This window comes from Oncorhynchus gorbuscha, linkage group LG02 (assembly GCF_021184085.1).
Source record: "Oncorhynchus gorbuscha isolate QuinsamMale2020 ecotype Even-year linkage group LG02, OgorEven_v1.0, whole genome shotgun sequence".
NCBI classification, from domain to species: Eukaryota; Metazoa; Chordata; class Actinopteri; order Salmoniformes; family Salmonidae; genus Oncorhynchus; species Oncorhynchus gorbuscha.
In genome coordinates this window covers 82,045,822-82,070,783 of record NC_060174.1, presented here as the reverse complement: position 1 = coordinate 82,070,783, position 24,962 = coordinate 82,045,822, and the positions used below count along the sequence as shown (strand labels likewise).

At 43.2% G+C, this 24,962-nt stretch overlaps 2 protein-coding genes across 3 annotated transcripts in view; both read left to right on the top strand.

Annotated features, from left to right (window-relative positions):
* The window catches only part of LOC124010913 (protein KIBRA-like), a 39,489-nt gene extending 37,075 nt beyond the window's left edge, over window positions 1–2,414 (top strand). The window contains exon 22 of the mRNA XM_046323739.1: window positions 101–2,414. Within this exon, the coding sequence (XP_046179695.1) occupies window positions 101–167 (67 nt within the window). The 3' untranslated portion in view covers window positions 168–2,414. The remainder of the gene's footprint in view (window positions 1–100) is intronic.
* Window positions 2,415–8,268: 5,854 nt separating this feature from the next.
* The window catches only part of rars1 (arginyl-tRNA synthetase 1), a 35,437-nt gene continuing 18,743 nt past the window's right edge, over window positions 8,269–24,962 (top strand). The window contains exons 1-4 of one of the 2 annotated variants that reach the window (XM_046323752.1): window positions 8,269–8,429; window positions 9,004–9,138; window positions 9,575–9,763; window positions 13,750–13,858. In XM_046323752.1, the coding sequence (XP_046179708.1) occupies window positions 8,385–8,429; window positions 9,004–9,138; window positions 9,575–9,763; window positions 13,750–13,858 (478 nt within the window). In that variant the 5' untranslated portion in view covers window positions 8,269–8,384. The remainder of the gene's footprint in view (window positions 8,430–9,003; window positions 9,139–9,574; window positions 9,764–13,749; window positions 13,859–24,962) is intronic. The other variant, XM_046323759.1, reaches the window with a different exon arrangement.

Genomic DNA, 24,962 nt, shown 5'->3' with positions numbered 1-24,962 from the left:
AGCAATGAAAAATAAAGATTTGCTCCGTTCACTGTAGAAAAGGGGAGGTTAGTTCTGGTTTTACGCTCGTGAAGATAAGACTTTTCTCTTCTGATTTCAGAGAGAAGATGGCCTTCTTCACTCGAGCAAAGACCAACATCCCTGATCTGCCTGTCGACGATGTGTAGCGCATTTCAAGTATTCCAGTCTTTACTGCTGTTTCCAAGCAGATGACTCTGACGCAGACTTCTGGTGGTATTATGAAGAATGGAGAATAATAAAATAATAATGTATAGGAAAAAATACCGTCACATTTTTTTTTAGATCTCATTTTGCTAATCTGTATAGTTGTTTGTGTTAGCAACTAGAGCATTGTTTTCTTCCACTCTCTCTGTAGCAGTATTGTTACTGTTACTAATAAGTGGATGTTGGAAGAGACCGTTAGATGTTTTATGGTAAAATCGTAATTCCAATACACACCAGCCCTTTCTGTGTGGAATTTGAAAAGATAAAGAGAAATGCTGTTCTGTTCTTTAGCCAGGATCACTTATTTGTTGTAGTCTAAGATGTGGATATTGATCCCCAGAGGTACTTTACATTATTTATAGCACAACACATCTACAAAATCAATATTGTTATTGTATGATGGTGTACTATGACCGAATGTGTGGTTGTATAGTATACTGAAACTGGCTGTCTGTCCCTAGTCACACTGCACATGGTTCTCATAGTAACCCTCACTGGTGCACACACCATCTCTCAGCATTGTGTAGGAAGTGCACTGACGCTCACCTATACTCAGGTAGTTTATTGGATAATTTGTGCACTTTTAAAATGGTCATCTATAAAAGAGGATGGAGGCGTTGAAGAAGTGGGAGGAGTGCTCCACTTCAGGCTGGAGTGATTGTTGAATCACCGCCTAACAAAGCACATGATTGTGAAAGACAAAAGAAGTGGAGGAGATAACTCTTGTATTTAATGAAGATCATTGCTGGTGATAAACTCCCCATTGACTGTATGATTTAAAACGGTAGTGAAGTGATCCAAAAACCATGGAATAACTGAGGACTCTAAAGTATATCTTAGCCTAAAGTCTGATCACTCTTGCTGCTCTCATCCCTTTTACCCCTTCCCTTAAATTCTTTGTAACTGGACATGTTGAAGACCCATACAAACAGTATCCCAATTGTTCTTCTGCTATCTTTTTTTGCATCTCTCAACTGGACTTTCTATATGTAAACCTTACCTTATCACACTAACTGGGATATTTGTCGATGAGCCCCCTTCCAAAGAGGATCTTCCCTTCCAGTCTGGGGCAGCACAAGGGACCCCTGTTACACTGGCAAAGTTTTAGTATATACAGAGATGAATAAGATCAGGTCTGCCTCTGTATCCATCCTGCATGGAGCATTGTCTCATCAATGACCACAGGAATTGGCAAGACCGCACAAACAGATCTGGGACGAGGCTACACTTCCAGTCTAGCAGCCATGTTTCCCAATATATCTCTCTGTAAGCAGACATGACAAAGTCCTCCTGAGGATTTCATTTTATCTCTGCATGGTGCTCTCTATGTGCCAGAGGTATCGTTGAACAGGCTTACTGTTGCAAGTACATATCTGGCTCTGATTGATCACGTCTGTGATCTTCACAGGCGACTAGTGGGGTCTGTGTTAATGAAATGTGATGAAGAAGTGAAATGTGTAAGTGGTTCAACTGGCAGTACAGGGAGAAATCAGAAGGCTGTAACTAGGCTACTGGAAACAGTACAGGGAGAAATCAGAGGGCTGTAACTAGGCTACTGGAAACAGTACAGGGAGAAATCAGAGGGCTGTAACTAGGCTACTGGAAACAGTACAGGGAGAAATCAGAGGGCTGTAACTAGGCTACTGGAAACAGTACAGGGAGAAATCAGAGGGCTGTAACTAGGCTACTGGAAACAGTACAGGGAGAAATCAGAGGGCTGTAACTAGGCTACTGGAAACAGTACAGGGAGAAATCAGAGGGCTGTAACTAGGCTACTGGAAACAGTACAGGGAGAAATCAGAGGGCTGTAACTAGGCTACTGGAAACAGTACAGGGAGAAATCAGAGGGCTGTAACTAGGCTACTGGAAACAGTACAGGGAGAAATCAGAGGGCTGTAACTAGGCTACTGGAAACAGTACAGGGAGAAATCAGAGGGCTGTAACTAGGCTACTGGAAACAGTACAGGGAGAAATCAGAGGGCTGTAACTAGGCTACTGGAAACAGTACAGGGAGAAATCAGAGGGCTGTAACTAGGCTACTGGAAACAGTACAGGGAGAAATCAGAGGGCTGTAACTAGGCTACTGGAAACAGTACAGGGAGAAATCAGAGGGCTGTAACTAGGCTACTGGAAACAGTACAGGGAGAAATCAGAAGGCTGTAACTAGGCTACTGGAAACAGTACAGGCTGGGAGAAATCAGAAGGGCTGTAACTAGGCTACTGGAAACAGTACAGGGAGAAATCAGAGGGCTGTAACTAGGCTACTGGAAACAGTACAGGGAGAAATCAGAGGGCTGTAACTAGGCTACTGGAAACAGTACAGGGAGAAATCAGAGGGCTGTAACTAGGCTACTGGAAACAGTACAGGGAGAAATCAGAGGGCTGTAACTAGGCTACTGGAAACAGTACAGGGAGAAATCAGAAGGCTGTAACTAGGCTACTGGAAACAGTACAGGGAGAAATCAGAGGGCTGTAACTAGGCTACTGGAAACAGTACAGGGAGAAATCAGAGGGCTGTAACTAGGCTACTGGAAACAGTACAGGGAGAAATCAGAGGGCTGTAACTAGGCTACTGGAAACAGTACAGGGAGAAATCAGAGGGCTGTAACTAGGCTGGAAACAGTACAGGAGAAACAGCTGTAACTAGGCTACTGGAAACAGTACAGGGAGAAATCAGAGGGCTGTAACTAGGCTACTGGAAACAGTACAGGGAGAAATCAGAGGGCTGTAACTAGGCTACTGGAAACAGTACAGGGAGAAATCAGAGGGCTGTAACTAGGCTACTGGAAACAGTACAGGGAGAAATCAGAGGGCTGTAACTAGGCTACTGGAAACAGTACAGGGAGAAATCAGAAGGCTGTAACTAGGCTACTGGAAACAGTACAGGGAGAAAGCTGTAGACTAGATCAGAACAGTCAGCTTGCTACTCTCTCTCTGTAAACACTTAATAATGGATGGCATTTCAGATGATAGAGATGTCTTGGATGTTGGTTTGAAGGGGTGGTCATAAGGGGATATGTACAAGGGCCCCTGAACACATGCAAATGTCTGGAGTGTTTTGGTGATTTTAGATGTTTGAGATTAGTTTTGCTTTTCATCAAATCCTACTCTCCCACACCCTTTTTTTATGTTGACCAAACATGATTGTGTGATACCAATTATATTGGGCCTGAATTACAATCTACTGATATTGGAGTAGCCAGAAATGTAACCTACTTTTCAACAGAAACATAGCTAGCTTCTTTCCATCTCAATAGAGCACTATTTAGCACCATACGTAGGTAGCACCCCAAGATCTGATATACAGTCAGAGGCCACTTAAAGCTCAATGCAACATTAGGCTAGTTCGAACTCTGTGGTGATGTAGTGATTTGTCCAATCCACAACAGCCAGGATAACATTGAGACAGGTTCATGCTTCATAGAATGTTGAGCATAATGACTCTGAATATGGAGAGGAGTCTGAGTGGAATGAAATCACATGCCCAGCATCTCAATTTGTATAATAGCACAAGACCTTAGTCTGATTTTTTTTGATGGTCATGAATTCGCACTAATGTTCTACAAATGATGAGTAGAGATTCACTTGTGTCCAGTGTCTCACCCCAATGGATATGGCTCTGTAGTTTGAATACATTCCATGTTTCATACCCTTTACAGATAGAATAATACCCCGATTTGAACATCAGAAATGATTTTCTACTCCACCCCATACTAATAATGTTAGATCAGACAATTGAATTCCTTCACTGCTTTTTTCCTTACTGATAGTCTGAAGTTCACATACCATTCCATAATGCACTGGTTGTCTTTTGCCGCCGCCTTTGGTTTCATGGCGTTCGCACATTTGGTTTGCATGCTGCCACATAGTGTGTGGTCAATCGCGTTACACGTCAAAAAAAGAGAAGTGGGAAAAGGAACATATTGCACCACCAACTAAAAGGCGCTGCATGGTCAATCCGATGTCTGCATTGTCCGTGCAGCATTTATGGTGATATGGCCTCTGCAGAAGTCGGGGCATTCATGCTTTGCGGAGCAGTGCAGAGCTGTTGTGCAGGATGGGGTCAAGGAAGTGAGTTTGTGTTTATACAGTTTGTGTTCATAAAAATCACCACCCCATTCCACTACTTTCACCCTAACTGATCCTACACTAGGCCTGGGAGGACGGTACTCTTTTCGCTGCCTCAGCATATGACACCTTCTGTTCTACTCTGACCCTGGCAACCTCAACCTGTCTTTCTTGCATCGGGCACTTCTGATCCCCAGCAACATGGGCACCTCCACAATGGACACTTTTTTTCCCCCACTGATACTACACATTCCTTTGTCACTTGCCCTCCTGCACACTTCTCATCTCAGAATCTCCCTCCAACACACTGCTGCAATATGACCATAAGTTTGGCATCTGAAACACAGTGGGTTCTGCACAAAGGCTCTCACGGGAAAGCTGACATATCCTAACATTACCTTTATCAGGTGAAAAGGACAGACAGCATCTTCTGAGTTTCACCACGCTCGCCACCGGGTCTGTGTCGCAAATGGCGGGCATCACAGACGCAGAGAATCTTACATTTCAGTTGCTCCACCTCTAAACTTAACGCCACTCTTGTAATCACTCCTTTCAAACCTCCGCCACGTGTGTTCTGGCTTTGGCCCAACCCATCAGTTTCTAGACGGCCCGAAATATGTTGCATTTGGTGAAGTGTCAGGCCATAGAGATAGAGGAATCATCTTTGTATCGGCCATTATAGTGTATGTGACAGCATGGGCAGCGCCATTGAGGCGATTTCCATTTTGAAGTAATTGATTTTCTTCATGATTTTGCTGATCTCTCCTGATGACCTGGTTGGACATGGAAGTCCCACCCAGCTGACTACATTAAAATGGTAGAAGTCCTCAATGGTGCTGCCCATGTTAATATGGCCTTTTGACCACTAGAGGCCTCTATCATTCTTTATGATCCAGACTCATTGCAGACGATAAACTAAAGTCTGTGGTCGTGGCGTAGTGTTTGACTGGAGCAGGAGCCTGGGTAGCCAGGCAAATCAGAGGAAACCATCAGACCAACTCCTTGAATACCCTACTCTTTGAAGTTTGCTCAACAAATTGTTTTACCCTTTAGTGTGTGTACTTTAATGTATTGATACTTGGGATATTGCTTTTTAATAGGAAAAGTTGCAAAATCGCTGCTGGACATCTTTAAAATGCACTACATGACCAAAAGTATGTGGACACCTGCTTGTCAAACATCTCATTCCAAAATCATGCTACAACAGCCTCCACTCTTCTGGGAAGGCTTTCTACTAGATGTTGGAACATTGCTGCATGGACTAGCTTCCATTCAGCCACAAGCATTAGTGAGGTCAGGCAATTATGTTGGCCAATTGTCATGCTGAAACAGGAAAGGGTCTTCCCCAAACTGTTGCCACAAAGTTGGAAGCACAGAATTGTCTAGAATTTCATTGTATGCTGTAGCGTTAAGATTTCCCTTCACTGGAACCATGAAAAACAGCCTAGGAACAATGGGTTAACTTCCTTGTTAAGGGGCAGAACGACAGATTTTTTACCTTGTCAGCTTGGGGACTCGATCTTGCAACCTTCTGGTTACAAGTCCAACACTAACCACTAGGCTACCTGCCACATAGTCCGTTGGACTACCAGATGAGGCGGCAGGTAGCCTAGTGGTTAGAGCGTTGGACTTATAACCGAAAGGTTGCAAGATCGAATCCCCAAGCTTGACAAGGTCGTTCTGTCCCTGAACAAGGCAGTTAACCAACTGTTCCTAGGCAGTCATTAAAAATAAGAATGTGTTCTTAATTGACTTGCCAAGTTAAATAAAGGTTAAAAAATAAAATTAAAGGTGAAGCGTGATTCATCACTCCAGAGAACGTGTTTCCACTGCTCCGGAGTCCAATGGCGATGAGCTTTACACCACTCCAGCCGACGCTTGACATTGTGCATGGTGATCTTGGCTGCTCGGCCATGGAGACCCATTTCATAAAGCTCCCGACTAACAGTTCTTGTGCTGATGTTACTTTGAGGCAGTTTGGAACTCTGTAGTGAGTGTTGCATCCGAGAACAAGATTTTTACGCGGTCCTGTTCTGTGAGCTTGTATTCTACCACTTGGCGGCTTAGCCGTTTGGGCTCTTAGACGTTTCCACTTCTCAATAACGGCACTTATTGTTGACTGGGGCAGCTCTAGCAGGGCGGAAATGTGACAAACTGACTTGTTGGAAAGGTGGCATGCACGCTGAAAGTCACTGAGCTGTTTTTCTATGTAGATGGCTGTGTGCTCAATTTTATACGCCTGTCAGCAACGGGTGTGGCTGAAAACCCTAATCCACTCATTTGAAGGGGTGTCCACATACTTTTGTGTATGTATAAGGTGTTACAAAAAGTTTTAGTTTGGACCATTTCTATCCTTTCACAATTTTACAAACTGTACAATGTTGCACTTCACCACTGTAAAGGAAAGTCACTATTCATGGCACAGCAATTTATTCTACATGAACTGCATACTGTGAATGGATCCTTTGGAGAGTGTGCCTTTTTAGATTAAATATGATTTTAACCTGAGGCGAAAATGTGGTCACCATCCAAAAACAGATAACACTACTTTTTGTTGCCTCAAATAATGTGTACTGTTTGCATTTGAATGTGAACTGTTTGCTTTTTAAAAAATCATGATTTACTCCAGTGTAGAGAGAGTAAACCAATCAGAGGTCTTATATTAGGACTTCTTATTGGATTTCAGTGTGGATGGAACAGTGCTATCTATATGTGATTAACTGAAGCTAGCCATGATTGACTAGATGGTTTGTAACTTGGATCTAAAGGCTTAAATGTACTATTATAACACCACCCAGCATGTGTATTGTTGACAGAAGTGGTCAATATAATCAGAAATTAACGATTAAGTAAGTCTTACTTCAAGTCATCAAAAACCATCACTGTCAGAACCTGAAGCTGGTATCATTGAATGATTTGTCGTCATGTAGGATGTGATAATTCTTGTTTTGAAGTTCAAGTGCATTTTTTTTTATTATTATAAAGTTTTAATCTGTTGTATTAAGGATGGCAAAGAACCTGGTATGTGTATGGAAATGATTTGAGAAATGTATTTATTGCACTTTCTGATTTGGGTGTGTGGTGTTTGTTTCCTTTCTCGTGAGACTCCTGAAAGCTGTGAATTTTATCATGGACACTGTACCGTCAACCAGAATTGTAAATATTTCACCAGCACAAAAATGTTTTGTAGTTTCACAACAAGTAAAAAAATTTTTTTTTGTTCTACTCTTGCCTGTGCTTTCTCCTCTGTTTTGTGTGTCTGTGGTGTATTCAATGTCAATTTTGAAAGAAATTTGCAGAGCATTGCACTTTGACCAAAAAAATGCTTAAAGTAACAACTTAACATTGTTGAAGTGGTAGAAAAAGTACCCAATTGTCATTCTTGAGAAAAAGTAAGATTACCTTCATAGAAAGAAATGTCTCAAGTAAAACTGAGTCACCCAGAAGAATACTACTTGAGTAAAAGTCTAAAAGTATTTGCTTTTAAATATACTTAAGTATCAAAAGTAAATGTAATTGCAAAAAATATACTTAAATATCAAAAGTAAATCATTTCAAATTGCTTATAATATCAGATGGTATCAGATCAGGGGCACACTACAACAGCAGACATAATTTACAAACAAAGCATTTGTGTTTAGTGAGTACTCCAGATCAGAGGCAGTAGGGATGACCAGGGATGTTCTCTTGATAAGTGAGTGAATTGTACCACTTTCCTGTACTTTTTTTGGGTGTGAGGGAAATTGTATGGAGTAAAAAGTAGATTATTTTCTTTAGTAAAGAAAAAGATGCCTAAAAACAACTTCGGTAAAGGTAAAAGTAAAAGTACTTCGGAAGGTAAAAATACTTTAAAGTACTACTTAAGTACTTTACACCACTGTTTGTTGCTATGTTTTATGAAAGTTAAAGCATAACTTTGTCTGTAGTACCTTTCGTCAGTGGTAGTACCTTGGGCACCCCAACGAGGGCGGTAAATGGAATTTCCGAAATTTTACGTCATTGAGCCTCGGCCTCACCTAGGTTCAGAAACTCAGTTAGACACACGCTAATGTACTGTTCTAACGTTATTTATTTTATTTTTTTAACCGAAAATGGGAGATCCTGTGGCTGAATACTCGTCCCGACTTAAACAGCAGGTCAGATCTTACACTTTACAAAGACCTCTTGGTTTGCAATAATGTGCTGAAATTAAGAAAATGTTGGTAGCTACGCTAACGTGGACTCGTTTGACGTAATGTGGCAACTAAGCCAGCTAGCTAGCCAGCTAAACATTGCAGCAGCTTGCTAGCTGACTTGTGAAAAACGTGTGAAGTCGGATGCCAGCTAAGTGTTCTCTTTGTTGTATTCTAGCTAGCTGTATTCAGTTTAATTGTTACTGCAAAGACTGACAGGTCAGCTGTTACTCATGTTGATAATGCAGGAATGGATTCATTGTACTGCCCTTCCCATCTAGACATTTCCTGATAACTATCAATCATAACATACACAAACGTTGAGGGACAGTTATTAGCTAATTTAGCTAGCTAGCTGACGGATGTGGCATCATGTGATTTCTTCAATCTGTGCTGATGTCAGTAGCTTAGTTTGAGTTTTGAGTCAAAAGTCCTGAATGTCATCCTCAACCAATCCTGCATTTGTGCGGTTTTCGTAGACCGAGTATAGGTGTAGAGGCAGGACATTTTCTTGACCGTGAACCCTTCGTCTGTCTAGGAGCAGGAGATCCATTCCCTGACTGCTGAGATCGAGAGCCTGAAGAACCCACAGAGCCTGGTTTTGTCCTCACACCTGGATGGGCTGAGAGAGGAGAACGCCAAGCTCAAATACCGCCTCAACATCCTCAAAAGGGTGATACACTTGCATAAGTATTTCCACACTCCCCTCTGGGTACATTTAATGTTAGGAGATTGAGCTATCTTATTCATTCACAAACAGATGCTTTGTTTCACAGTTTGAGAGCTAGAGACTTAATTTTTATTTATTTAACCAGGCAAGTCCGTTAAGAACACATTCTTATTTTCAATGACTGCCTAGAAACAATGGGTTAACTGCCTGTTCAGGGGCAGAACGACAGATTTGTACCTTGTCAGCTCGGGGATTTGAACTTGCAACCTTCCGGTTACTAGTACAACGCTCTAACCACTAGGCTACCCTGTCGCCCACTCTCTAAGTTGTTCCAAGTTTCCCCCAAAGAGCCTGTAGGAGGAGAGAGACTGAGTAGCTATCTATAGGTTGTCCCCTATATGTTGTATTGAAGTGCTCTCTGTCTATCCTCCCTCCCCAGAGTCTGCAGGAAGAGAGGAGCCAGTGCAGTAAGACCATGATGAACATCAACCAGCGTCTTCAGGAGATCTTTGGTGAGGCCATCCGGGAGGCCTGGCCTGACCTGGAGAACCCTCCCCTGGCCGTCACCCCCAACCAGCAGGCCAAATTTGGGGACTACCAGTGTAACAGCGCTATGGCCATGGCCCAGGTGGTACAATAACACTGATGGATTTTATTATTTGAAGCTTGTTTCTCAGTCTCAAAATGCACATCAGCCAATTCAAATCATGAATGTAGTTGCATGTGAAAAAACGCTACATGTTAGCTGTTCCTATTAGATATGCTAACCTAACCAGCTGGGAGTGATTATTTCCTGTAACAAATTCCGCAGCAGCCTATCAAAGATCTTAGACTTTATATCCAACAACCAATGGTATTTTTAAAAATAGATTTATTTGGACACTAGAAATATGCATTAAAACTCCACCTGAATTTTGTTACACTTGGTCTGTCATATGTGAAGTTTGCCAATATTGCATGATACGTCCTTGACCAGGCTACTAACGTTAGACAAAAGGCATGTTTTTGCATGAATGACAAAATCCCACGTTTCACACAACGATGTGTTTTTACAGGGAAAAGATAAAGGTCTATTCAACATTTGTGACCGATCGCCTCGATTCGGTCTTATGTAGCAACATTTTAAATGGTTTTTACATTGGATAAAAGTAGAGACTCGGAGCTAGGAAATTGCATATCATACACTGCAGTTGAGGAACAATGGGAAAGTAATTCTGCTTTGAATGTTAATAAACTTGTAACCCCACTTTTGAGAAAATGGCCCTTGAACATTTTGGTAGACCTACTGGAGAGCTTGTCTACGCCCATTCAGCATCGTTAACACCCTCTTAAGCCTTAGCCCAACCATCTCTTTAAGGATTCACATGTGGTAAACACGCTATATCAAATAAAATCTATGTTTATTTGTCACATGCACAGGATACAGAAGGTGTAAACAGTACAGTAATAGTACTTGCCTAGTAGCAATATCGAAAACAGAATGTGTCCTGATAATTATTTGATTGTTATTAGACAATGCTTATCTAACACACTTGTTTAAATTGATGGGTCATATGAAGGAAATGCTATAACCACCCCTCACCCACAAGTGGATGGGTCACTATTGACACATGTTCATGAAATACAATCAATGGCCGTAATCACCCCCAGACACACTTGCTAATTTTCTTGGTCATGTAATAATCTGGCTGTCTAGAGTCTTTTGTTTAGACATGTAGCTGCTAGCTAGCTAAACAATGAACCCTCATGAATCTGCAGGTAGCTAAAGCTAACAAACTAGGTTCAATGTTAGCTAACATTAGGCTATAACTAGCAAATGGATTTCTGATTCTAATAATTCTACACGTAACGTTAGCTAGCGAGCCAGTAAGCTAATGTTTGCTAGCTCACTAACAGTTCGCTTTAACTTGCAATAAAAATGACTTTCTGACAAAATTAGACACGTATATCTGGAATATGTAGCTAGACTCTGGAATATGTAGCTAGACTCTTATCCGTATACATGGATGAACGATTCACTGCTGACTGGAACCATTTAACTCTGTTTTGTAGCTACACTGTTCAAATGTTTGGGGTCACTTAGAAATGTCCATGTTTTTTAAAGAAAAGCACATTTATTTTGTCCATTAACTTCTTCGGGATTGGTGTCCCATCCACAGGATGGTTGCGCTAACGTAGGCCAATGTGATTAGCAAGAGGTTGTAAGTAACAAGAAAATTTCCCAGGACATAGACATCTGATATTGGCAGAAAGCTTAAATTCTTGTTAATATGACTGCACTGTCCAATATATAATAGCTATTACAGTGAAAGAATACCATGCTATTGTTTGAGTGCACAGTTTTGAACATAGAATGTTATTAATAAAACAAATTAGGCGCATTTGGGCAGTCTTCATATAAAATGTTGAACAGAAATGCCATGGTTCATTGGATCAGTCTACAATGTTGCACACACACTGCTGCTACCTAGTGGCCAAAATCTAAATTGCGGCTGGGCTGGAATAATACATTATGGCCGGTCTCTTGCATTTAAGAAATGGTGGTACAAAAAAATACAAAATAACATGTTTTTTTTGTAATATCTTTTACCAGATCTATTGTTATATTCTCTTACATTCCTTTCACATTTCCACAAACTTTAAAGTGTTTCCTTTCAAATGGTACCAATAATATGCATATCCTTCCTTCAGGGCAGTTAGATTTGGGTATGTCATTTTAGGTGAAATGTGTGGGTTCGATTACAGACTCACATGGAATAGCCTTAATTTCTCAGAACAAGAGTATACTGATGAGTTTAAGAAGAAAGTTATTTGTTTCTGGCCATGTTGAGCCTGTACTCGAACCCACAAATGCTGATGCGCCAGATACTCAACTAGTCTAAAGAAGGCCAGTTTTATTGCTTATTTTTACCTGTTTTAACCTTTATTTAACTAGGCAGGTCAGTTTAAGAACAAATTCTTATTTTCAATTGTGTCCTAGGAACAGTGGGGTAACTGCCTTGTTCAGGGGCAGAAAGACAGATTTTTACCTTGTCAGCTCGGGGATTTGATCTTGCAACCTTTCACTCTAACCACGAGGCTACCTATCGCCCCTTTAATCAACACAAGAGTTTTCAGCTGTGCTAACATAATTGCAAAAGGGTTTTCTAATGATCATTTAGTCTTTTAAAAGGATAAACCTGGATTCGCTAACACAACGTGCCATTGGAACACAGTAGTGACGGTTGCTGATAATGGGCCTGTGTACGCCCATGTAGACATTCCATTAAAGAATATGCCATTTCCAGCTACAATAGTCAGTAATTTACAACATTTAACAATGTCTACACTCTATTTCGGATTACATTTACATTTAAGTCATTTAGCAGACGCTCTTATCCAGAGCGACTTACAAATTGGTGCATTCACCTTATGACATCCAGTGGAACAGTCACTTTACAATAGTGCATCTAAATCTTAAAGGGGGGGGGGTGAGAAGGATTACTCAGTCTCATGCTACCACGAGAGGGAAATCACCGCCAGCATTCAAATGTGACCAAAACATCAGCCAGGAAGCATAGGAACTGAGAAGTGGTCTGTGGTCACCACCTGCAGAACCACTCCTTTATTGGGGGTGTCTTGCTAATTGCCTATAATTTCCATCTGTTGTCTATTCCATTTGTACAACAGCATGTGAAATTTGTCAATCAGTGTTGCTTCCTAAGTGGACAGTTTGATTTCACAGAAGTGTGATTGACTAGGAGTTACATTGTGTTGTTTAAGTGTTCCCTTTATTTTTTTGAGCAGTGTATATATTCATTATAAGGTTTAATATTGTTCCACAGTTATTTTCTAGTCTCTGCCTCTTATAAAGAAACGTTCTGAGAGATGTGTGAGTTATTGCACTCAAAACAGGGTGTCTGTGAGAAAGCGCTTCAACGCTAAAAGAGATTCATAGACACACAACCCTGCAGGGGAGTGAAAGAGATAAGAGACTAGTCAGACATACCACTATAAAGCAACTTGGGGAGTGGAAAATTACTGCTGAGCCCTTAGAAACACTGGAACTATTGTCTCTCCTGCAAGTTTGTAAAACTGTATACGCATAGGTGTTGATGTAGGCAGTTACATCACTAGGGGTTCACTGCAAGCATATTAAAAGCAACTTGGACTTTTCCTATTTTGCAGAACTCAAGAGAGACATCGGTTGTATGTTTGATCTTTGACTTCTGTCTACAGCTGTATTTTGAGTTCCTTATTTGTTAAGTAAATAACAGCCAAGAAAAGTGGAACCAACAGGAACACAACACATGCACAGTGATGGCATGGTGAACAAACAAACACATAAATAATAGGATATACTGCAGGGTGTCAAATAAACTAACTGAAATGTTGGTGGGTGTGTTAATTTAAACCAACTTTTTTGGTTCAAGTGTGGACCCACTTTTGTCTTCTTTTGTTACCTGTTTTGTTATCGTTTGTATTGTCTCTGTCCCTGCAAACTCTTTCCCACTAACTCTGTCTTTCTGAGTTGGTTTTGCAAATAGCCTAAATATCAACAGCTCAACTTTAATTTGATCAGTTAGTGGGTGAATGAAATGGGAGTGTCATTGTTTTGGATTTATTGTGTTTCAGATGATGAAATCAAAGGGCCTGAATGTGAACCCCAGGGAGATCGCTGAGAAGATTCAGCAGAACATTCCAGACAATGAGCTCATTGAGAAGACTGAAATTGCTGGACCAGGTTTGTGAAAATTCACCAAACAAGGAGGTGGGCAGAGCCAAGCACTAGCTAGCAAGATCTTACATGCTGTCCGCCATCGTGCGCACGTTGATTTTGTTTACCCACACCAGAAGCGATCAGGACACACAGGTTGAAATATCAAAACAAACTGAACCAATTATATTAATTTGGGGACAGGTTTAAAAGCATTAAACAGTTATGGCAATTTAGGTAGCTAGCTTGCTGTTGCTAGCCAATTTGTCCTGGTATATAAACATTGGGTTGTTATTTTACCTGAAATGCACAAGTTCCTCTACTCCAACAATTAATCCATAGTTTAAACGGTAAACCAAATTAGTTTCTTATCATCACTCCTTCCTTCAGGCTTCTTTTTCTTCTTTGGACTTTATATGGCTGTTGGCAACCAACTTTAGAGCATTACTACAACCGACCGGAGAGTGGACCTAAGTTCATCTTTCAATCATCCACGTGGGTATATGCTCCTAGAAACCAATGAGGAGATGGGAGAGGCCAGACTTTCAATTTTAGCGCCTGGTCACGCCCTCGAGCAGTGTGGGTGCAATGATTGAATAACATGTATGTGTAAATTTATTTTGCAAATCTTGTGCACGTGAAGTGAGCGGTGTGGTCGGCATGTTATTGGCGTGTTTTAGCATGTATTTGCATATTTCTGTTAGGGAACGCCTACTCTGAAGTGCCCATGTGCAAGAACTCCATTTGCCCTTGCACTCCTTCTAAACAATACAAAAATCTACAAAACTTAGTCTACTGTTGGCATCAGATTATTGTTTTGGGAACAAAACTTTATTGATATTAAATGTTTCTTCGATGAAAACAAGAATGTCGGCCCAGTTCCATCTCGCTCCATACTCTACCACCGGTGGCCACTGTGCTTCCTCTCCTCACAATATTTAGTGGCGAGTGAAATTCCAACCAGATGGTTTAGATTGATACATCCAGTTAAACTAAGTTGACCACGTGTTCAGGATTGTGCGGGACTGTCCTGCAACCAAACAATCATGTCCCGCTGCATATTATCAACAAATTCAAACCTCACTAATTTTATTTTATTTAACCAGACAAGTTAGTTAAGAACAAATTCTTATTTTTAATGACTGCCTAGGAACAGTATGTTAACTGCTTGTTCAGGGGCAGAATGACAGATTTGTACCTTGTCAGCTCGGGGGTTTGAACTCGCAACCTTCCAGTTACTAGCCCAACGCTCTAACCACTAGGCCACCATGCCGCTCCTAATTAAAAAGAAATATGTTGATTTGTCCCATTTTTCAGACGTTCCAACCTGTCACTTGCAGTCACGTTGCGCTTATTGATATATATATATATATTATAAGGATGTGGTCTGTTAAACACTTCTCCAGTCGTTGTTGAGATATATTCTATCGTCAACCAGTCACATTTCTCAAATCTTTTCAGATTAAATTCCAGTTAAACTTGGGGAGAACAGTTAGGCCTAATTACTTACAAAATGCAAGTTTCTGAAGAAGAGCTACAAAAGTTAATAGCCATATTAGACAGGAGGATATAAGGTAATTTTGTAAAACTTAAGGCTGTCCATGCTCATTACTTGTTCGTTCAACTCAATCACATTTTAAAAGTATTGATTCCTAGCTGTTTTACATTCCCTGAGACCAACCAGAAAAAATTCCTTTGGAAAAATATTCCTAGATTTATGAAACAGCCAACCATGTAGTATCTCGTTTCTGCATCACCAAATTTTTCGCAAGGAATTAGTTGTGCACGTAGCCTACTCTTATCTCATTCTGTGTAGGAGTGTAGTGCTGCCGGAGCGTCTCTCTGCCATTTCTCACAATGTTGCTTTCTTTAGTAAAGTTAGAACCAAATGTAATAGCATAGTATAACATTACTCTTACACCAAAAACACCACCTCATTTCTTATGAGATTTTAGGATTGTTAGCGGAAATGTCTGTTTTTTTTTCTCAAGCAGCCAAAACGCAACAGTGTGCGCCACTAGGCAGAATGTGCTTGGTTTGAAACAAAATATAGGAAGGCTATATAGTTTAACAGAAGTTAGGAATGTAACTATGGTTCTTCAAATACCTGGAAGACTGTAGGTACAGTTGAAAGTATGGATTATAATCCCTTGCACTCCGCGCAGGTCGAGCAATAATAACAACAAAGTCACGTCAGTGACGTGATTGCGTGGGAGGACGTGCCCATGCAGTTCATATGAAACAGTGCGTGGTCTGACGCACGGTCTCAGAGAATATTCTCGCCCAAAAGATTCAGTGACAGGAAAGTACTGACGGTCTTCCAGGTGTTCATAGAACCATAGTTAAAATTGTATTTGTTACATGCGCCGAATACAGCAGGTGTGGACCTTACTGTGAAATGCTTACTTACAAGCTCTTAACCAACAATGCAGTTAAGAAAATACCTTAAAGTAACTTCCGTTCTACTTCATACCTTTCAGACGTCAGTACGTTTGAAAGTGTGGATGACCAACAGTCACAAGGAATAGCACTACTAACCTAATGCACCAGTGCCACTGGAAGAATGGCAGAGCCCATGGTGTGGCAGGATGCAACGTGATTTGGACATGAGATTTGCTCACTCCTCCTCCGCAATAAGGAGGGAAGCAGTAGGCCGCCATCTCGATGGCTTGATTGATGTGAACCTCAGGCAAAAAGGCTGGATTGGGCCCTAAGGTCACTCCTAGGTCATCTGCCTTACTCATTTCGCTGATGAAATAGCTAAGAGGAATGCCGTTTTCAGAGAGGACCATTTTATGTCCGGCTTCTCCGTATGCTTGAAAGGAGGTTTCGTCAAAGCCTCCAATACTAGTGGCAGGTCCCAGGATGCCACACAGACTGTCCTGGGAGGATGCAGCCGGTGGACACCTTGTAAGAATTGGCAGATGAGGTAGTGGGCCCCTGCTGATTTTCCATCGACGCATGAATGGTTAGCCGATTATGGCTGAGCCATACACCTTCAAGGTAGAGGCAGAGCGACCTGAGTCCAATAGTTTCTGAAGGAAGCTCAGTATAACAGGTACAGAGCAGGATACCGGTTCCTCACCCCTGGTAGAGCACCATTCGGTAAACAGCTTCCAGTGTACATCATCCTGGTCAATGGGGCTCTGGCGTTCTGTAACGTCTCGATAAAAGCAGGATTGCAGCTGGTCAGTAGAGGGTCAGGCTCTTCAGAGGCCACACCCATAGCTGTAGTTGGTCTGGGATGCCATATCCTGCCACCCAACTGTGAGAGCAGGTCCTGCCTGTGAGGGAGCTGCCATAGTTCTCCCTCCAGAAGACTGAGTAGGGTTGGAAACCAGGGACAAGTTGGCCATCTGGGAGCTACAAGCAGCAGCCTTTGCTGAGCCTGAGATAGCAACATTGCACAGGGTAAGATCAGGGGTTTGGAAGGAAAGCATACGGTCGGTCCTCTGGCCATGTGAGCTAAGGCGTCCATGCCTAGGGGGCTCTTGGACTCTGGTTCTTTCTGGTAAAGGGAGCAGTGGGATGTTTGATCTGAGGTGAACAGTTCCACGTGTGCTGTCCCGAGCCGCTGCCATATCTTCAGTACTTCTGGGTGAAGTCTCCATTTCCGACAAATCTGCCACCTCGTTTACCTTGCCTGGGAGATGAATGGCTCGTTGGGAGGCCAGATGTGGTACTGTCCATTCCAAGAGTTTTTGGGCCACCTGTAGGGACAGTACAGTCCTCGTTCCCTCTTGATGGTTGATGTGTCAATGAATTGTCTGATCGTATCAGGATGTGTTTGAGAACAGGCAGAAAGGGATTCAGGGTTAGGTAAACTTTCCTCCCTCTGGTGCACCACTTCCCCCATACAGACCTGTGTTGCCACTCTGCTCCCCAGCCTGTTAGTGGAGCGTCAGTCGTCACTACTTCCTGCCTTTCCGGAAATGATCCGAGAGCGACACCTGTAGTTAGGTAGGCTCTCTTCCTCCACGGCCGCAGAGCAGAATAGCATTCCCTTGTCACCTGTGTTTTGGTGTTTCTGTCCTTCTTGGGGTCCAAGCGGAGGTCGTTTAACCACACTTGTAGTGGCCTTAAAGAAAGCAGGCCTAATGGTGTCTCTGCGGAGGCCACCGCGAGCATGCCCATCAGTTGTTGGAACGTTCGTGCCTTCACCAATGCATTCAACTGGAATTGTTTTAGAAGAAGAAGAATGCTGTCCACGCGCTGAGGTGGTATACATGTCCTCATAGTGCGGAAGTTCAGAGCCATGCCAATAAAGGTGACCTTTTGGCTTGGCGTTAAGTTGCTTTTTTTGTTTGTTCACGGTAAGACCCAGTGCGCTGACGTGTCAGGTCTGAGGGTCTGAGGAGACTGGTCTGAGTGGGATGCTGAACCCCCCCCCCCCCCCACCCGCCATTCAGTTTCTGCCCCATGCCTGTTCGTGGGGTTCGTTGCGCACTAGCCACGGCCTCCTGGGGGTTTGGGGTGGTGGCTGCATAGCCGTCCGGGGCTGGGGAGCACCTGTGTTAGGCTGGTGGTAGTACCAAGGGCGTGTGTGGGGCGAGCCTAGTGAGAGTGGGGATGTTCAGTGCGTCAGGCCTCGATCTGCCATGACTGTGATTCCTGGTTTCTGGTCTGTGGTGTAGCCCAGGGACAGTCCCGCACAATCCTGAAAACGTGGTCTACTTAGTTTAACTGGATGTATTAATCTAAAGCATGCGGTTGGAATTTCACTCGCCACTAAATATTGTGAGGAGAGGAAGTCCAGTGGCCACCGGTGGTAGAGTATGGAGCGAGATGGACCTGGGCCCACATTCTGCAAATGTTCTCATCGATGAAACATGAAATATCAATCAAGTTTTAATGCGCTGTTTTCTACCTTCAATGGCCTGCTCAGCCGCGGGGCCGAAGAGCAGTCCGGGGACAACTGGGAGCTTGCTCAGCGCCTCTCTGGAGTCATCGGACATTGGGGCTTGGGCGAGCCAGACCTAGCAACGAGTCACAACAAGGGCGGATATCAGTCTGCCTAGCTCTCTGGTCAGGAATGCAAATGCTTGAAGAGATGCGTCTTTCAGGTTGCAGAGGTCCAGGTCTGCGTGCTCTGACTGGAGCATCCTGTTCTGTGCTTGCATGAGCACTGAGAGGGAGTTCCCAATGCGGGCCATGTGGGCCGTTGTGTCGTAGGCCCGTGACAGTAGCTCATCTGTGGCCCTGCACTGAGGTCTGGGGCAGCGGGCATCATCCTTCAGTGCTTCATCTGGGAAGAGCATTAGCTCTACTATGCATTCATCCCATGTTTTGCGTCGGGCATGGCAGATATCGTCCCACTGTCCTTACTGTGGTGGGCAAGAGCCCACTGGTGAGCCCAGCATCTCTGAAGTGCCATAAGAAAAGTTGGTGAAGGTTGCACACTGAACGGTGTAGCTACCGGGGTCTTCCTTTTTTACATTTTTACAAAAGGATAGATTTGAAGTTAGATAAACTTAGATTTTTCGGCAGGTACATATGCAGCATACTACCCTCCACAGCACGGCCTTCGCTCCAAATCAAAACTCCAAACCTACAACTTAATTTTGACCAAAATTAACTGGAGAGATTACTGCTTTCAACGTCATTTATTTTTCCAAGCTATGTTGGAGGGTGCTCTAGCCAACAAACAGCAGAGACCTGAGGACACCATTCCAACCTGGAACTGAGTGAGTAGTGTTTGGTCTGATGCTATTTTGAAAGCCATTAAGAAAAATAAACTGGAGTTAAGGCTCTCAGGCTTGCAAGGACAGGCCAGATACAAATTCAATTAGCACTAAGGTGTGAAATAAAAGGCCCTTGGGCCCAACAAGTGTCAGGAGTCTTTGAAGCATCATCTGAAGCCCCCTCCTGCTGTTCAAAGACCATTCACTGGCATTTTATACAAGAAATCTGCCTCCAGAAATAAAAGCTTATCCCAAGTGGGTGTGACACCTACTCCCAATGCCTGCTGCACTGCTGCTTGGATTCCAACTGACGATCTATTCACCGTCTGTCCTGGCCTGTCTCCCCCTGTCTGGTACAGGTACCTCCACCACACTCACCCCTCTCCTGAGCTTTCGCTCACCTCCAACACACATGCACTGTTGGGGTGAGTGACTCTGAACTTACAATGGCTAGCCCCAAGTCGTTATATATATTTAAAAATGTTCTTGTCCATTTTGCTATTTGAATTGCTGTACAATATGATCTTGTTGGCATCTGATGCACATTCAGATGTCATACATCACCACTGCAGAGCTCTCATGTCCTATGCCATGCCTTGATTGTATTACTGTTGATGATTTCTGGAAATGTGCATGTACTTACTGACCATTTTGAATCCCACCATACCTTTTCCGCTATGCAATCTGGTTTCAGAGCTGGTCATGGGTGCACCTCAGCCACGCTCAAGGTTCTAAACGACATCATAACCGCCATCGATAAGATATTCATAGACCTGGCCAAGGCTTTCGACTCTGCCAATAAGAATGTTGTGATTGACAGACTCGACAGCCATGGTTTCTCAAATGATTGCCTCGCCTGGTTTACCAACTACTTCTCTGATAGAGTTCAGTGTGTCAAATCGGAGGGCCTGTTGTCCGGACCTCTGACAGTTTCTATGGGTGTGCCACAGGGTTCAATTCTCGGGCCGACTCTTTTCTGTATACATCAATGATGTTGCTCTTGCTGCTGGTGATTCTCTGATCCATCTCTATGCAGACGACACCATTCTGTATACTTCTGGCCCCTACTTGGACACTGTGTTAACTAACCTCCAGACGAGCTTCAATGCCATACAACTCTCCTTCCGTGGCCTCCAACTGCTCTTAAACGCAAGTAAAACTAATTGCATGCTATTCAATCGATCACTGCCCGCACCTGCTCGCCCATCCAGCATCACTACTCTGGACGGCTCTCACTTAGAATACGTGGACAACTACAAATACCTGGGTGTCTGGTTAGGCTGTAAACTCTCCTTCCAGACTCACATTAAGCATCTCCAATCCAAATTTAAATCTAGAATCTGCTTCCTTTATCGCAACAAAGCATCCTTCACTCATGCTGCCAAACATACCCTCGTAAAACTGACCATCCTACCGATCCTTGACTTCGGCGATGTCATCTATAAAATAGTCTCCAACACTCTACTCAACAAACTGGATGCAGTCTATCACAGTGCCATCCGTTTTGTCACCAAAGCCCCATACACTACCCACCATTGCGACCTGTAGGCTCTCGTTCGTTGGCCCTCGCTTCATACTCGTCACCAAACCCACTGGCTACAGGTTATCTACAAGTCTCTGCTAGGTAAAGCCCTGCCTTATCTCAGCTCACTGGTCACCATGGCAGCACCCACTCGTAGCACACGCTCCAGCAGGTATATCTCCCTGGTCACCCCCAAAGCCAATTCCTCCCTTGGTCGTCTTTCCTTCCAGTTCTCTGCTTCCCATGACTGGAATCAATTGCAAAAATCTCTGAAGCTGGAGACTCACATCTCCCTCACTAGCTTTAAGCACCAGCTGTCAGAGCAGCTTACAGATCACGGCACCTGTACATAGCCCATCTGTAAACAGCCCATCTATCTACCTACCTCATCCCCATACTGGTATTTATTTTGCTCCTTTACACCCCAGTATCTTTTTATAAATAAATAAAAATGTACACTCTGGCCCACCTACTGTTGCTAGCCCCAATTCTGACTTGTGCGCTGATATCTGCTTCACTGATTTCTGCTCTTGTAAAAGCCTGGGTTTTCTGCATGTTAACTCTAGAAGTGTATTACCTAAAAGGTGTGGGTTCACAGCTCCAGTCCAGATGTTTTGGTCATTACTGAGACGTGGTTAAGAAAGAGTGTTTTGAATACTGATGTTAACCTTTCTGGTTATTCATTTTCCGGCAAGACCTTCCAATGGTGGGGGAGTGGCAATCTTTACCAAGGATCACCTTCAGTGCTCGGTTATCTCCAAGTCTGTCTCCAAACAATTTGATTTGCAGTTTTTAAGTATTAAACTTTCAAATAGCTCTTGACTGTTGCTGGGTGCTATCGTCCTCCATCGGCCTGTACCCTACCCTACCTGCCCTAAGCTCTCTCCTGGCCCCTTACACTAAGTGTGAATTTGTCCTGCTAGGTGACCTAAACTGGGACATGCTTACACCATCTGACCAGGTCCTAAAGCAATGGGACTTCCTAAATCTTTCTCAGATTATCAATAATCCCACAAGATATGATTCCAAACACCCAAAAAAGGCTACGCTCCTCATTGTTATCCTGAAAGGTATCAGTCCTGTGTTTTCTGTAATGACCTTAGTGATCACTGTTTTACAGCATGTGTTCGTAATGGCTGCTCATGTGAAACGACCTGTCCTGATGTGTCATAGATGCTTGCTAAAAAACTTCAATGACCAAGCCTTCCTTCATGAACTGGCCTCTGTAAAATGGTATAGAATCATCTTGATCTCCTCTGTCGAAGACACTTGGACCTTCTTTTTTAAATATTTTCAGTGGTATTGTTAATTAACACACCCCCATAAAGAAGCCCCTAGTTTCAGCCAATAGTTCGTCCGTGATCTTAGAGTAACTCCACCTCAAGAGTTGCATTTGGCGATAGGCTCAGCACACGCATACTCAATGTGACTGGCTATCGTTCAGGCAAATGAGAAATAAGTGTGCTCAGGCTATCCGGAAGGCCAAAATAATTTGATTTAAGGAGCAGTTCTCCCTCTGTGGGTCTAACCCAAAGAAGTTATTGAAAATGGTTAAAGACCTGGAGAATAAACCCCCCCCTCACAGCTGCCCATGTCCATTAATGTTGATGTGGTTGTTACTGACAAGAAGCACATGGCTGAGCTCTGTAATCACCACTTCATTAAGTCAGGATTCCTATTTGACTCAGCCATGCCTCCTTGCCCGTCCAACATTTCTAATGCAACTATCCCTGATGTTTCTCCCTATTTTTTTCCCCCTTCCCCGCTACGAAGTCTCTCCCTGCAGGCAGTCACTGAGTCTGAGGTGTTAAAGGAGCTCCTTAAACTTGACCCCCAAAAAACGTCTGGGTCCGATGGTTTTAGACCCTTCTTTAAGGTTGCTGCCCCTATCATCGCTAAGCCTATCTCCAACCTTTTTAACCTGTCTCTCCTTTCTGGGGAGGTTCCCATTGCTTGGAAGGCAGCCACAGTTTGTCTTTTATTTAAAGAGAGAGATCAAGCTGATCCTAACTGTTCTAGGCCTATTTCTATTTTGGCCTTTTTATCAAAAGTTTTGTAAAAACTTTCTTGATGTCTAGTATTCTCTCGGGTATGCAATCTGGTTTCCGCTCAGGTTATGGATGTGTCACTGCAACCTTAAAGGTGCTCAATGATAAGCAATATTGTGCTGCTATTTTTATTGACTTGGCCAAAGCTTTTGATACGGTAGATTATTCCATTCTTGTGGGCCGGCTATGGAGTATTACTGTCTCTGAGGGTCTTTGGCCTGGTTTACTAACTACCTCAAAGAGTGCAGTGCAGAGCTTTGTTCAGAGCCTCGGAATGACTCCTCTGACCCATCTTTAGTGTTGAGACTGAATGGATCCACAACAGTAGTTGGCACCTCCTTCACTATATTGGGTGTGTTTTCTTCCTGGTCACTAAAGTGCCAGTTGGATGCCCGAGTGGAGGGTATGCTAGAGGGTCCCGACTCAGAGCAACTATGCTTTTGCATTCCTTCAAGCCCCCCATCTCAGAAGATAAGGAATTGACCTTTTACTGGGGGGCTCCATCGGTTTTGTGGGCTTTCCCTCTTTTGGTGGTCCTAGGTGGGTCCTGGCAAACAAAATGATCTGTGAAAACCAGGCCCTCAACTCTAGGTAGATGCACTTGCTTCACAGGCTGGATGGCGCAGTTATTGCAGGGGTCAGAAAGGGCCTCATGCTGTTGGCCAACGCCTAGGCAGGCGGGGCACCGGTCAGAGGAGCTGAACAGCATCAAGGTGATGCGGTGTTCTCTCGTGAAGAAAATAAATGCTAAAATATAAATATAAATATATAACATTTCTTATGCAGTACACTGATTCGTCAATTAACTAATATAATGATGACTGGAGACTGTATACAACAGCTACCACAATACACAGTAAGGGTAGAGTACTACAATAATGTGTCGGGAGCTGTACAGCACCCACAAAATAATTTTAGAGCTATGGCCACAGGGCTGGAGCAGGAGGCTTATTTATGCAAAACACGCACAAATGCCCGTCATTTGGTAAGCCATGCTGACAACACATTGGCAACTAGGTGGAGTGGGTAAACTAGCTAGCTTGTAGAATGCTAGTAATACCATTGGATAGGGAATACCAGGGGGAAGCAATCCGAATTCACATTTTATAGCTGGCTAGTCTAACAATCTTCCTATATGTGGTTATCTAGGGGATTGACCCGCTCAAGTTTTATTTAGTCGAGGGATGACTAGTGCCTGGTGGCCTCGAAAACAAGAACAGCAGTGGAGGATATCTTGACAAGGTTAGCACCGGAGTACGGTGGCCAACACACACTAGCTGTTGGGCATAAGACATGGAAGCCCGATATCCTCTGATAAAAGGGATAGGTAGGGAAGAGCTGTCACACAGTCTTGGAGGGTGAATTTCACACTCTGACCCACAGGTCACAGGCTGTTGTTGACAGACTGACAGTAAACACAACTCAGAGTTTAGCTTACCCTACCGGGACTTGGGAAGATGTGATCTGAAAAACGGGAGCCGCGGAGCAGTCAACTTTTGAGAAGAAATAAGAGGCAGTGTGTGGTCTGACGTAGTTTTATATGAAACGCAGAGCACGTCCTGCCACATTGTCACATCATCGGCGTGACTTTTTGGTTTGTACTGATACTGTAAATTCTAAATTCTATGATCAATAGGCCATATCACAACTGGTACTGACTTTGAGAAATTTACATTTACAATTTTAATGCGCTCTGGCACCTAAAAAGTTAGCACTACACCATGAGCGGGAAGAGGATTCTTCTTTTAGGGGGGGTGGTTGCCAATTTATTTCATTCATATAGGCTACACTGTCTCTCGCGGATGTCCCGCAAATCAATCTCTTGTCCCGCACTTTAAATGTGCTCAATCTTGGTGAAACATCTGGTTCCTTCTGTCTCT